The following is a 14,566-nucleotide window of genomic DNA, read 5'->3' on the forward strand; positions in this document are numbered from 1 at the left end:
AATGAGGAGCTGATACCAAGGGTTCAAGTAAAAAGCAAACGTTTTGAGAATGATAACAAATGTACAAATGTGCTCGACACAATGGATGGATGGATGAATGGATTATGATGAGTTGTACGAGCCACCAATAAAATGATTTAAAAAAAAAAAGATTGACAGGTTTTCCTCTCTTGGCTCATCTTTGAGGTCTCCAAACCGTCCTTGATGCTTGACCAATCTAAAAACTGTTGTTTTATGTGTGGCATCATTCCTGAAAACCTATTGCAAAGCTTCAGTTAGTGGGTAAAATGTTCACTTCAGTTTTGTTAAAAATTCATCCTAATTGCAAAATTGTTTTAATTCTCCTAATAAACTCCTTAATTTTGTTTGAAAAATAATAATGAAATAAAATAAAAATAAGAGCACTTTCAGCTTTACATACTAAAGGAAAATAGGTTATATAGAGATGAAATACTACAGGTTTTAAGTATTCAAAATACTGACACTTGGGACTTACCTCCAAAATTGGACTATCTCTAGTCACTGAGTATCCATCAGCCTGGACTGTACCCAGTTGACTGGGACACTGGGAGAGGATGCTTGAAGAGCTAGCAGATATCTGAAAACAAATAGAGAAACAAGGGTTCAGTCTTGGTCTGAATTTAATGCAAACGAAATGTAAGGTTCACAAAGCACTACCCTCTGGCATGTCCTTGTGTTTGAAAGGCAAACCCAGGGTACAGGTATAACCAACTGCCAACCAGTTGCTTCTAATTCAAGGTAGTATGTCAGAGAAAAGCTGTGTTCCCGAGGGTCTTCAGAGGCCGGTTTTCCCCACACAGTCAGCCCTTGCTTGTGTGCCTAGGGGTGGACCCTAAACTCCAGCTGCTCAGTGCGTTCACGGTTTGCGCCAGGAGGGGCGCTGCCACAATGGTAGTGGCAGGGTTTTGTGCTTCCTTCAAAAATTACAGTGTTCCTTTATAGGAGTCTAAAGGTGGTGTCAGCATCTCTACCTCCAGCTACAATCTCATTAATGCAAATTGACATGTTGAGGCCATAATTAAAATCAAAATAACATTATTTTGAAAAAAATAAAATTATAAAAATGAAATTTTACAATATAATCATCACTAAGCAAGCTTCAAATTACAATGATAAGCTTTTATTTTCCAGAGACGTTCAATTCTTATACTTTACCTGAGCTTGGTCAAGAAGTTTAAGTTTTTCCAAAATTATTTTATCATTTTCAGATTTTTTCCAAGGATCATTCCATTTTCCAGAAGCTTCCTTTTCCTTCTTCTTTAAAGCAACCTGTTCATCTGTAAATAATGTCCCTTTTTTAAAAAATGTACAAAAACTGTAAAAAGAAAACCACGTAAGCAAATCATGACCTTCTTTCATGACCTTCAAGAGTTCATATGCCAACCAAGATCTAATCAAAATTATTTTTTATGGAGAAATTAACTCAAGACAGAGAAGAATTTTAAGAAATAGAGTTTATAACAGTAACCATCATAATCAAACTTAAAAATGATACAAATAGATGGAAAGTGTTATATTATGATAGTTATTAATAAGAACAATTCTGGCCTATCATTTAATAGTATGCTAATTATTTTACTCTTGTTATAATAGTTCAGTTATCAGTTAAGAGAATTAAAAGCTAGGAAGAATCTAGAATCAGAAAACCCTACTAAATTCATAGCCAGAAAGCTTTTGACCTGAGCTTAACAGATACACAGTTACAGTAATACGCCATAAATCCTCAATAGTTCTTCAAAGGCAATATAAAGTCCAGAGAAACAGAAATTCCCAGAGAATGAAAACATGACTTAGACAAAGAGAAATGTATTTTTCTGATAGGATCAAGTTGGGTTTATTTGTTTTTTAAGTAAGTTGCTTTTTAATACAAATCACGCATAAAATCTTTCAAATTTGAAATGGTTTTGATAGGTGCACTTGTGTTGAAAGACATTTAGTCCAGAGATATTTAAAAATGAAACTATAAAACATTTAGAGCTGATATCAAGATTAATGACCAAACCTATTAAAACCAATCAGTACATTTGCTTAACTTTTCTTCCTGTGCTTTCATTTCCAACAGTAATTCATCTTTCTATTTCTTTTTCTAAATCACCTGACTCAGCAGGATTACTGGTTGCCTCATGGGGTTTATCAGTTGAGTGGAAGGTGAAGATGGTGTGGTAGTTACATAATTTTATGTCACCTTAAGGATATATAGAAGGGTATGGGGTGATATCCAACCTGTCAGTCAGGTCACACAGCCTGCTGGTGCTTCTTTATGGGCATGGCCTTTTCAAAAGGCAGGCCCAGGGCAGCTCCCCCCCAACTCCACCTCTCTGCCTTCATCTTTCTGCTTGCTGGTCCCCCTGAGAGCTGCTGGAGCCCCACCATATTTCCACCAACCTTGGACCCATGCAACTTTGAAATCACTGGTCTGTGAGAGTCCTACATTATGCATCACTGCATGTAACTGTATGAGTTTGAAGCGGGACATAAGGACTAGTATCAGACTTATGAACTTGAGTTGGATTGGGCTGGGATGTTTTCTTAATATACAAGTACTTCTTGATATGAAGCTCTTTCTTACACATTTAAGAGTCTCTGGATTTGTTTCTCCAGTCAACCGGCCTAACAAAGGTGACATAACAGTTATCCATTGGGCTGCAATCCAAAAGGTCAGCAGTTTGAAACCACCAATAGTTCTGAAGGGCTTCCTACACCCATAAAGAGTTACATTCTCGGAAACTCAAAAGGGGGCAGTTCTACCCTGTCCTACAGGGTCACTAGGGGTCAGTACTGACTCCATGGAAGTGAGTTATTCTTAAGAAGTACAGCTGTTACTTCATGTATTGTCCAAACTGATTACTGGAACCTATAGCAAGTCCAAGAAGTAATGGGTGTTTCAAGATTCTAATGGAAATCATACATTTATGTCATAAAATCCATCACAAAAGTAGTAAATTTGTTTTTGTCTATAATATTCTAATTGATGTAATTCTGATTAGAACTTTTGATTTTAAAAAAACAATAAAATTATTTGTTAAAAGCATCTTTAGACCCATCAAATTCATGCAACGGGAAGCCATGAAGAATACCCAGGAGATGAGAAAAGTTCATTGGTCGTAGCCAGAAGAGTTCTAGGATGCTATCAGGAGCATCACTGCTTAGCACTAGCTTGTGGTACACAGTGCAGAGTGCCAAACAAACCACACATCTGAAGGTAGCATGAGGCCACAGGTTTCTGATGCATTTGTAGATGTCAGAAAAAAGACTTCATTCTCAATACTCCAAAAATCAACAAAACTATACTTACCACAAGCTATAAAAATTACCTACCCAGCGCCTTCCTCCATTGGGCTTTTTTTGCTTCCAACAAACTTCTATCATGGTCTCTTTCCCCAAGAGTACTAAATATATCAGCTGGTTTCCACACCGTCTCCCTAAGGCAATAAAAAGACAAAAAAATACAAAAGCTTCCCATTATACATGTTTATACAACTTACTTCATAGGTCAAACACATGTAAATGGCTCTAAATCTTCAGAGGAAATACTTCCCATGCTAGTCAAGGAAAAGTAAAGCCATATTCCTGAGATGACATTAACAGACACAGTTACATACACAACAGTTTTCTGCTCCAGCTGCTTAGATGTCTCCTGTTTTTCATGTAACACAGATTTATTTTCATCCAGGACAGCTGAAACAGCCTCGGTTTTGTGGAGAATTCCCATAATGTTCTCTTCCTTTGGCTGATTAGGAATATTGTTGAAATGTAGACTGTACTGACCTAGGGGTGACAAAACACACGTTTTAAAAGTTAACACTGTGAACCCCCAATAAAATGATTGGAAAAAAAAAGAAAGTGATAAAAAGACACAATGAGAGATCAGAGGGTGTTGACTCAGTTGTACAATTTGGCATTCAACAGAGTCAGCATAGGTGAACATAAATAAGTATTTCCAGGAGAAAAAAAAAAGTTAACACTGTGTTTGCTATTGTATGCCATTGAGTTGATACTGACTGTCCTGGTGAACCGGTCAGTCAGACTAGAACTGCCCCACAGGGTTTTCAAAGCTGTAATCTTTATGAAAGCACTTTCACACCTTTCTCCCACAAAGCAGTTGGTGGGATGAAATGCTGACGTTGCCTTTAGCAGCTGAGTGCTTTAACCACTGCATCACCAGGGCTCTTTCTCATCAGCAAAAAAAAAAAGCCAAACTCTAAAATGTCTCGTGCCTCAGCATGGCGGGGTCAGATCAGGCGCAATTCCCACACTGTGTTATCACGAGGTGCCGAATGGATCACTGAAGACAAATGGGTGCATAAGCAAATGTGGCGAAGAAAGCTGATGGTGCCCGGCTATCAAAAAGTATAGCGTCTGGGGTCTTAAAGGCTTGAAGGTAATCAAGTGGCCATCAAGCTCAGAAGCAACAAAGCCCACATGGAAGAAGCACACCAGCCTATGCGACCACGAGGTGTCGAAGGGATCAGGTATAAGGCATCATCAGAACAAAAAATCTTACCATAGTGAATGATGGGGGGAGTGCGGAGTGGAGACCCAAAGCCCATTAGTAGGCCACTGGAGATACCCTTGCAGAGGGGTCTCGGGGAGGAGATGAGCCAGTCAGGGTGCGATGTAACAATGATGAGAAATACAACTTTCCTCTAGTTCCTAAATGTTTCCTCCCCGCTCCCACTACCATGACTCGAATTCGATCTTGCAAGTCAGGCTAGACCAGAGGAGGTACACTGGTACAGATAGGAACTGAAAATACAGGGAATCCAGGGCAGATGAGCCCTATAGGACCAGTGGTGTGAGTGGCGAAACAGGGAGGGTAAAGGGAGAATGGGTAGGAAAGAGGGAACCGATTACATGGAACTGTGTGTGACCTCCTCCCTGGGGGACAGACAACCGAAAGTGGGTGAAGGGAGACATTGGACAGGGCAAGATATGACAAAATACCCATTTATAAACTATCAAGGGCTCATGAGGGAGGGGGGAGCGGGGAGGGAGGGGAAAAATGAGGACCTAATGTTGGGGGTTTAAGTGGAGAGAAAATGTTTTGAGAAATGATGTACAAATGTGCTTTACACAATTGATGTGTGTATGGATTGGGATAACAGTTGTATGAGCCCCTAATAAAATGTTTAAAAAAAAACAAAACAAAAACAAAAACAAACATAAAAAAGAACTCAACATCGGAGCTCGAGCAAAACAACAGAGGAAAAAAAAAAAAGTCTCGTGGTTGATTCTGACTCATAGTGACCCTGTAGGGCATAGTAGAACTGCCCAGTTTGTTTCTGAAACAGTTACTGTTTATGGAGTTGAAAGCCTCATCTTTCTCCTGCCAAGTGGTTGTTGGTGGTTTTGAACTGTGGACCTTTGTAGCTAACAGCCTGACATGTAGCCACTATTCCACCAGGGCTCCTCTTTAGCTACTATGAAGATGCATATAAAACTACAATGAAATACCACTTCATCTCCATAGATGGCCAAGACGGAAAACAACAACTTCTAGCAAGAATGCAGAGGATTGGGACCCTTATCCAATGCTGGTGGGAACACAAAGTGATGTAACTGCTGGGGAAAACATTTTGGTCATTTCTAAAAAAAAAAAATCAGCATGCAATCACCATATGACCTAGCAATTGTATTTCTACGTATATATACACCCAAGAGACTGGAAGGCAATGCCGCACACGCACACACACACTATGACCTCTATTCACTGCAGCATTATTCACAATTGCCAAAAAGTGAAAGCAACGAAACGTCTCCCAACAGATAAAGGAATAAACAAAATACAGTATTACATACAAAGGACTACAACTCAGCCATGAAAAGAGATTAGTCCTGATATATGTGACCACATGGATGAACCTTGAAAACATGCCGTGCAAAGTCAATCACAATAGAATCAATACCGTATGACCTCAATTTAATGAAATATTTAGAAAAGGTAAATGCATAGAGACCAAAGTTTATGGGAGATTATCAGAAACAAAAAGGGGTGAGAATCAGGGGCAAAGTTTAGGAACATCTGAATTTTTGGTGATGGAAAGTTAGCAATGGTTGCACAGCATAATGAATGTTTAGTTGGCAAATGTATTATATTCTTTACCACAAATAAAGTTTAAGAGTGAAACAAATGCTAAGAGGATAAATGACCTCGCCACGCAACTTTTATCAAATAAAGCACAAAAAAAGAGCAAAAAATAAACCTCCACCTACTCTCACTTTTTATAAATATGAATTACACCAATATATAACTTAAAGAAAAATACATGTAGCTTTATGAAGAAAATCATTACATTTATTTTCATTTAGGTGTGAAATCATGGAAAACTTTATCATGGTATGCTATAATATTTATACCAAATGTTTTAAAGAGCTCATATGTTCTCATACCTCCTGAAAGCATTCTCTCTCTTAGTGAAGAGAAAGTCTATTTTACATGTGGGTCCATTAAGTGCTTAAGCAAATCTTATCTTTAATGTTGTAGATATTCTCTCTCATTTTACCACGTATGTTTCTGGGCTTTTTCTCCCATAAGCTAAATCTCGGCTGTCAAGAGGAAGTCCAGCTCCCGCATTTTGCAAGCAGAACCGAGACCAAGAGAAGGTCCATGACTCCGCCTTGAGCGCCGCAGGAGTGTGTGAGAACTTCGGTCCCCAGACCAGGTGTGAGGCCTTCCCCCGGAGCCTGCTCATGTTCCATTTCATTACTGCCCAATACAATTAATAATTTTATATCATCACAGTCGTAAGCCCTTAGCTGAAAAGCTGCAGCTAGAAAGTTTTAAAAAACATAACACAAGGTCCTGACTGGTGAAACAGAAAGCATAGAAAATTTGACTTCGTTCCAAATCTATTTCCAAGTTTTACACTGGTTAAAAAGATAGCGTCGCCAATTCTTACTACAGCTTGAAGACCAGGAAAAGCAAAATGTAAGCGCCAGAAAAGCAATGCTGTTAGTAACTCAAGCCAAATCTTCATATTAAAGTTCTCTAACTTTTAGTTCTCATTCTTTTAGAGCATTTCATTTTTCATAATTATTTAAAATGTTATCTAAAACAAGTTTTTAATGGTAGCATCTTTTCTAGAGCCCAAAGTACTGGGTGTAGGACTATGGGGCATTAACTTTACACCGTGGCATATTTTAACTATAAAGTAATTTCGCCTACTAGAGAATGCCCTCTAAAAGAATGATCGTTGTTAAATGAGAATTTAAGAGGCACTTACCATTTATTTGAAGTTTTAAAAGATCTACACAATATTAGTATCTATTAAAACTTTATAAAAATCTTACTTGTTTCCTTCTTTTCCTCCTCGGTCAAAGAAACAGCTCTGTTTCCCTGGTTGACAGTCATCAAAATCTGTTGCAGTTGGTCTTGTGTTAGACACGCTGAACTGCTCTTCATATTGGCAGCTGTGACGTGGTTTCTGCCAGGCTGCTGTGTGGCCACTGCAGACGCACGTGCGCTGCTTCTGGTCTTCGGTGTAGTAGGCGATGCAGGCGAAGTCCCTTTGGGGATGTGAAGACAGTTATCATCTGCAGACTGCCGGCATGCGTCCTTACTGGGTGAAAAAGTCATTTTGTTTTTTTCACTTTTTGTTAGTGAAGTTTCAGAACCAATTTTCTTCTTTTGCAAAAGCTTTTCACTCTTAACACAAGTATTTTGTGTTGTTTTTAGGATGTGTCCAGTCTGATTTGTACTTAGATGACATTTTGCAAGCTTGGTCTTATTTCCCATCTGTTAAAACAGAAGCTTATTCTTTATAATAGCCCATTTTTAAAAACCCAACACTTCCACCTTTATTTACATAATCTATGGTAAGTCATTCTTCTAATCCCCCACCCCCGCCTGTTTGCTATTTAGTTGAGACACATTCATAAGAAACTCAAGCTTAACTTTTGCAAACCACTCAAAAGTCTTAACAGCAAGTAAAAGTTAGTTAATTTCAGGGTAGTGAAGAATACAGAAGAATTTTTATTCACCTTGCTACAAGCCATTACCATTCCACTCCAGCTTTGAATCTCATGTCATATATCCGAGTTACTACTCATCCTTATATCCTTGACTATCTTACTGAGTAACCATCCTTCTCTAATGTAACTTCTGTCTTAACAGTGCTTTCATATCCATGTAGATTGTTCTTCCAATACACTGCTTTCTCTGCCCTGAGTTCTGTCCTCCATAGTACCTGTTATTCATTCCCACAGTCACAACTTACACTTACCCCGACACTACTCGACTCAGCGCCAGAGTCGATTCCAACTGACACTCCACAGAGGGTCGAACTGCCCCTGTGAGATTCTGCGACTTTAATTCTTTAGAGGAGTGGAAAGCCCTGCCTTTCTCATGAGGAGCAGCTGGTGGTTTGGAACTGCTGACTTTTGGATCACAGCCCAACATGTAACCACTACACCACCCAAAACCAGGGGTGCATTACCCATCATTTCAAGCACCCCCCACAACGACCAGTTGTTTTTCCAGCTTACTTCCTCTTATCCCAATTTCAACAATTCTTTAACTCTGGTAGGATCTAAAATCTGTTGTTCCTACCACTCCACTTTTATCCCACTTTCCTCATTACTTAGCATAAAATTCCATGACCGAGGGGTCTCGGGGAGGAGATGAGCCAGTCAGGGTGCGATGCGATGTAACAATGATGAGAAATACAACCTTCCTCTAGTTCCTAAAGGTTTCCTCCCCGCTCCCACTACCATGACTCGAATTCTATCTTGCAAGACTGGCTAGACCAGAGGAGGTACACTGGTACAGATAGGAACTGAAAATACAGGGAATCCAGGATGGATGAGCCCTATAGGACCAGTGGTGTGAGTGGCAAAACAGGGAGGGTAAAGGGAGAATGGGTAGGAAAGAGGGAACCGATTACATGGAACTGTGTGTGACCTCCTCCCTGGGGGACAGACAACCGAAAAGTGGATGAAGGGAGACGTTGGACAGGGCAAGATATGACAAAATACCAATTTATAAACTATCAAGGGCTCATGTAGGAGGGGGGAGCGAGGAGGGAGGGGAAAAATGAGGACCTAATGTCGGGGGTTTAAATGGAGAGAAAATGTTTTGAGAAATGATGTACAAATGTGCTTTACACAATTGATGTGTGTATGGATTGGGATAACAGTTGTATGAGCCCCTAATAAAATGTTAAAAAAAAAAAAGAAAACCATAATGAAAAAACAAAAACAAAAAAAACACCGATGTGCACAAAAAAAAAAAAAAAAAAATTCCATGATCAACCAAAATCATCACTTGCTTCCGTTCTCCTTTGTCTCTTAATCTGTGTTTTGCACATTTGGCAGTCACAAAAAACAACATCAAACCTGCTACTGTCAAATCAATTACTACTCAGAGCAACCCTGCAAGACAGCCAAGAACTTCGCTGCAGGGTTTCCAAGGTGGTCATCTTTAATGAAGCAGATGGTCACACCCTTCTTCCACGGAGAAACTAGTGGGCTCAAGCCACTACGCCGCTGGGGCTTGTTCCCCTAACTTCAAGCAATATCAATATTGTATTCTCATTACTTGGTGCACTATTTTCTCTGAGCTTTTAATACGCTTCCATACTTTTTATTGTAAATATCCTCCCCATCTTTACATCCTAATTAAAATACCACCTTATATATGTACCATCCGTTGTTTTCTTCAAACACAGTGCAATGGGCGTTGATGGTCTCTCCTTTTCATAAGCCTGTTGTAGCACTCATCCCACCACTCATCTGTCAGTTTGTTATACCGTGGCGACTTGCACATTTCTGTAATACTGGAAGTCATGCCACTGGTATTTCAAATCCCTGCACGGTCATTCAAGGTAGACAGATTTCAGATGAGCTCCTAGACCAGCGGTTCTCAACCTGTGGGTCACAAAACCCTTTGGGGGTCGAACGAACTTTTCACAGGGGTCACCTAATACATCCTGCATATCATCAGATATTTACTTTACGATCACAACAGTAGCAAAATTATAGGTATGAAGTAGCAACGAAAATAACTGTATGGTTGGGAGTCACCACAACATGAGGAAGTGTATTAAAGGGTCATGGCATTGGGAAGGTTGAGAAGCACTGTCCTAGACGAAGACCAGACTGGGAAGAAGGATAGACTATTCACGTCTGAGGTATCAGCCATTGAAACCTTACGAACAGCAGCAGACTACTGTCTGGCATAGGGCCAGAGATGAAGCCCTCAGGTCAGACACACTTAAAAATAGGACTTCGGAAGAGCTGCCGCTTCCAAGTTGAGTCCATCTTAATGACATTTTTTATGGACCAAACCTTCATTTCCTGATTGGGTACAACTCAAAATGAGACGAAACAGCTGCAAACATCTACTAAAAACTGGTATGTGTAATGTAGAAAGCATGACTCTGAGAAAATTGGAAGTTGTAAAAAATCAAATGGAATGCATAAAGATCATTATCTTGGGCATTGGTAAGCTGAACTAGACTGATACTGGTCATTTTGCATTAGATAATCATGGTTTACTAAGCTGGAAATTTCAAATTAAAGTAGAATAGTGCTGTATTTATCGTCAAAAAGAACATTTCAAAACTGTGCTGACATACAATGCTGTGATCTGATAAAGTCCATACAGTTCACAAGGAAGACATGTTAGCATGACTATTATTAAGACTTGTGCACTAACCACTAACCACTACAAGCTAGCAATAGAGAAAGCGGAGCATTCTACCAATTTCTTCAGGCTGAAATTGACCAAATGTATGCAGAACTACCAGTGATCGAAATGTGAAGGCTGGAAACAAAGAGGAAGAATTCAGAAGCTGGAGAAATAAAGCTGGAGATAAAAGAATGCTGTAAGGCCAATAATTTGTTCGTTGCAAAATACCATTTTCCCAGCAACACAGAGCAACCATACACGTGGTGTTTGCCAGATGGAATACATGAGAACCAAATCACAACATCTGTTGCAAGAGCCCATGGGGAAATTCAGTATCAGCCAAAACAAGGGCAGGGGCCAATTGCGTATCAATTGCTCATATGCAAGTTCAGGTTGAAGCTGAAGAAAATTAAAACAAGTCCACGAGAACCAAAATGCAACCTTGAGTGTACCCTGGCTGGACTGAAAGGTCATCTTATGACTAGATTTGACCTACTGAACACTAATGACTAAAGATCTGACCAGCTGAGATCCTGTCTGAGACGACAGGGAGGAAATTATACATGGAGAGAGCAAAGGTCATTAAAAAGACAGGAAAGAAAGAAAAGACCACATGGCTGTCAGAAGAGACTCTGAAACTAGCTCTTGAAACTAGAGAAGCTAAAGCAACTGGAAAATGCAGCAAGAGAGAGAAACAGAACATTTCAAAGGACAATTCATTGTCATGAATTGTGTAAGGCCAAGTGGTAGAAGCAAGAGCCCTGGTGGCATAGTGATTACGAGTTAGGCTACTGGCCTCGAGAAAAGCAGTTCAAAACCGCCAGCTGCTCCTTGGGAGAGAGGTTTTCTGCTTCCATTTAAGAGTTACAGTCTCAGAAACCCACAGGAGCAGCTCGACATTGTTCTATAGGGTCACTAAGAGTTGGAATTGACCTCATGACAGTGAGTGTGGAGTCTGGTTTTGGAATTTAGAGTTAGAAAGACAAAAGGGAAGGACACTTGGAATTCTTCAAGCTGAAAGAACTAAAGAAAAAGCCCAACCTCAAGTTGTAATACTAAAGCATTCTTATTATGTGCAAAACTATTGAGTGACACGAGGACACATCAAAATGCTCACCTTCTGACATGATCACTGAAGACAAATGGGTGCATAAGCAAATGTGGCGAAGAAAGCTGGTGGTGCCCGGCTATCAAAAGATATAGCATCTGGGGTCTTAAAGGCTTGAAGGTAAACAAGCGGCCATCTAGCTCAGAAGCAACTAAGTCCACATGGAAGAAGCACACCAGCCTGTTTGATTATGAGGTGTCGAAGGGATCACTGAAGACAAATGGGTGCATAAGCAAATGTGGTGAAGAAAGCTGATGGTGCCCAGCTATCAAAAGATATAGCATCTGGGGTCTTAAAGACTTGAAGGTAAACAAGCGGCCATCTAGCTCAGAAGCAACAAAGCCCACAGGGAAGAAGCACACCAGCCTGTATGATCACGAGATGTCAAAGGGATCAGGTAACAGGCATAGAAGAAAAATGTATCATTGTAAATGAGGGGTAGTGCGGAGTGGAGACCCAAAGCCTATCTGAAGACAACTGGACATCCCATTACAGAAGGGTCGCAGGGAGGTGACGAGCCAGTCAGGGTGCAGTGTAGCAATGATGAAACATACAACTTTCCTCTAGTTCTTAAATGCTTCCTCCCCACCTCCCCCACCCCTACTATCCCAATTCTACCTTACAAATCCGGCTAGACCAGAGGGTGTACACTGGTAAAGACAGGAACTGGAAACACAGGGAATCCACGACAGATGAACCCCTCAGGACTAGTAGTGAGAGTGGTGATACCAGAAGGGTAGAGGGAAGGTGGAGTAGAAGGGGGGAACCGATTACAAGGATCTACATATAACCTCCTCCCTGGGGGATGTACAACAGAAAAGCGGGTGAAGGGAGATGTCGGACAGTATAAGACATAACAAAATAATAATTTATAAATTATCAAGGGTTCATGAGGGAGAGGGACTGGGGAGGGAGGGGAAAAATGAGGAGCTGATACCAAGGGCTCAAGTAGAAAGCAAATGTTTTGAGGATGATGGCAACAAATGTACAAATGTGCTTGACACATGGATGAATGGATGGATGGTGATGAGTTGTACGAGTCAATAAAGTGGCTTTTTAAAGAAATGATAGGTACACATAGCCACTGAACCAAAACTAACTGGTTGGTATCCAGCTCTTTAAGAGTTAGCATGTGATCAAGAACTACTGGGATGGAAGGTAGGAGTGCAAGCGGCCCTGGAGGTCATAGGAAAATAAGGCTCCAGAAACGGACAGGTCATCCACTGAAATATTCCAACAAGCTGCTGAGGTACTGGAAGCAATCATTCATCTGGTTCAAGGAATTTGAAAGGCTAACCAACTGAAAAAGATACATATTTATGCCCATCCCAAAGAAAGGCAACCAAACAGAATGCTGAAATTGTCAAACAGTATCATTAATATCACATGTCAGACAAAAGAAATTCGACAACCATTAGAGAAGTACATCAACAGGGAGTTACCAAAAATTCCAGTTGGATTCTGAAGAGCATATGCAGCAAAGCTTATAATTGTTGATATTAGATGGATCTTGGGTGAAAGCAGAGAATATTTAATGTTTTACTATCTAAACGCACTCAACTGTGTGGGTCATAACAAACTGGATAATACTACGAAGAATGGGAATTCAAGAAAACATCATTGTGCTCATGCAGAACCTGTACATAGACAGACCAAAGAGTGGTTGTCCATAAAATACTGCATGATTTAAAATCAAGAAAGGTGTTTGACAGGGTTGTATCCATTTACCATATATATTCAACCTCTATGCTGAGAAATAACCGGAGAAGCTGACAATGAACTATTTGGACTGGACCATATGAAGACTGTGGCATCATGATTTGAGGAAAGCTCATTAACAACTTCAGATATGCAGATGACATAACTCTGCAGAAAGAGAAGGGTATTTAAACTGCTTAATGGCGAAAATCAAAGCCTACAGTCTTCAGTATGGATCGTACTTCAATGTAAAGTAACCAAAAATTCTCATCACTGGATAAATAAGCGACATCAAGATAAATGGAGAAAAGAATGATGGTGTCAAAGTTTTTTATTTTACTTGGATCCACAAAGCTCATGCAAGCAGCAAATCAAATGATATTGCATTGTGCAAGTCTGCTGCACAAGATGTCCTTAAAATACCAAAGAATAAAGATGCTATTTTGAGAGCTAAGGTGCTCCTCCCTCAAGCCATGGCATTTTCCACCACTTCATAGTCATGGTAAAGCCAGGCAATGAATAAGGAAAAGCTAAGAAGATAATACATTCGAATTATTCTTGGCAAAGAATATTGAACTTATTGTGGACTATCAAAAGAACAAATCTGTTTTGAAAGAAGTACAGCCAGAATGCTCATTAGAAGTAAGGATGGGGGCACATCATCTTCTACACCCTGGACATTCTATCAAGATGGACTAGTCCCAGGAGAAAGGCACCAATATGGGTAAAATCAGCAAAAAAAGGAGGAAGAGCCTCAATTGAAAACCTAAACTCGGACTGGACTGACACGGTGGCTAGAATAGGCTCGAACTTAACAGTGGTGGTGTTTTGTTCCATTGTACATAAGGTCACTGTGACCCTAACTGACACAATGGCACCTAACAACATAGCACTTATTCTGTGCAACTATTACATCGTTATTTACTTAACCCAAAGCTCCAGAAGCATTAATGGCAAGAACAGCTGCAGTCAAACCTTGCTACTTAAAATTCTGTTAATTGGAGCTCTACTTTAACCAGGCTACTGTCATATTACATTTGTATCAGAAAATATATATATGACTTTCTATAATAAATATTTACTTAACTAACACGGGGTCAATAAACACTTAG

General features: G+C 40.0%; 1 protein-coding gene across 6 annotated transcripts in view; it reads right to left on the reverse strand.

The window, feature by feature from the left end:
* CCDC66 (coiled-coil domain containing 66) overlaps positions 1 to 14,566 on the reverse strand; it is a 54,710-nt gene that overhangs the window by 33,980 nt on the left and 6,164 nt on the right. For 4 of the 6 annotated variants that reach the window (XM_045289913.1, XM_045289912.1, XM_045289914.1 and 1 more), the window contains 5 exons: positions 7,312 to 7,756; positions 3,624 to 3,789; positions 3,340 to 3,443; positions 1,177 to 1,313; positions 497 to 598 (listed from right to left, as the gene is read on the reverse strand). In XM_045289913.1, coding sequence (XP_045145848.1) covers positions 497 to 598; positions 1,177 to 1,313; positions 3,340 to 3,443; positions 3,624 to 3,789; positions 7,312 to 7,756 — 954 coding nt within the window. Of the gene's footprint in view, positions 1 to 496; positions 599 to 1,176; positions 1,337 to 3,339; positions 3,444 to 3,623; positions 3,790 to 7,311; positions 7,757 to 14,566 lie in introns of those variants that run through there. The other 2 variants (XM_030885531.2, XM_045289916.1) reach the window with 2 other exon arrangements.

The sequence above is a fragment of the Echinops telfairi genome, unplaced genomic scaffold, assembly GCF_000313985.2.
Source record: "Echinops telfairi isolate 266 unplaced genomic scaffold, ASM31398v2 ScPeMD7_31;HRSCAF=116, whole genome shotgun sequence".
NCBI lineage: Eukaryota > Metazoa > Chordata > Mammalia > Afrosoricida > Tenrecidae > Echinops > Echinops telfairi.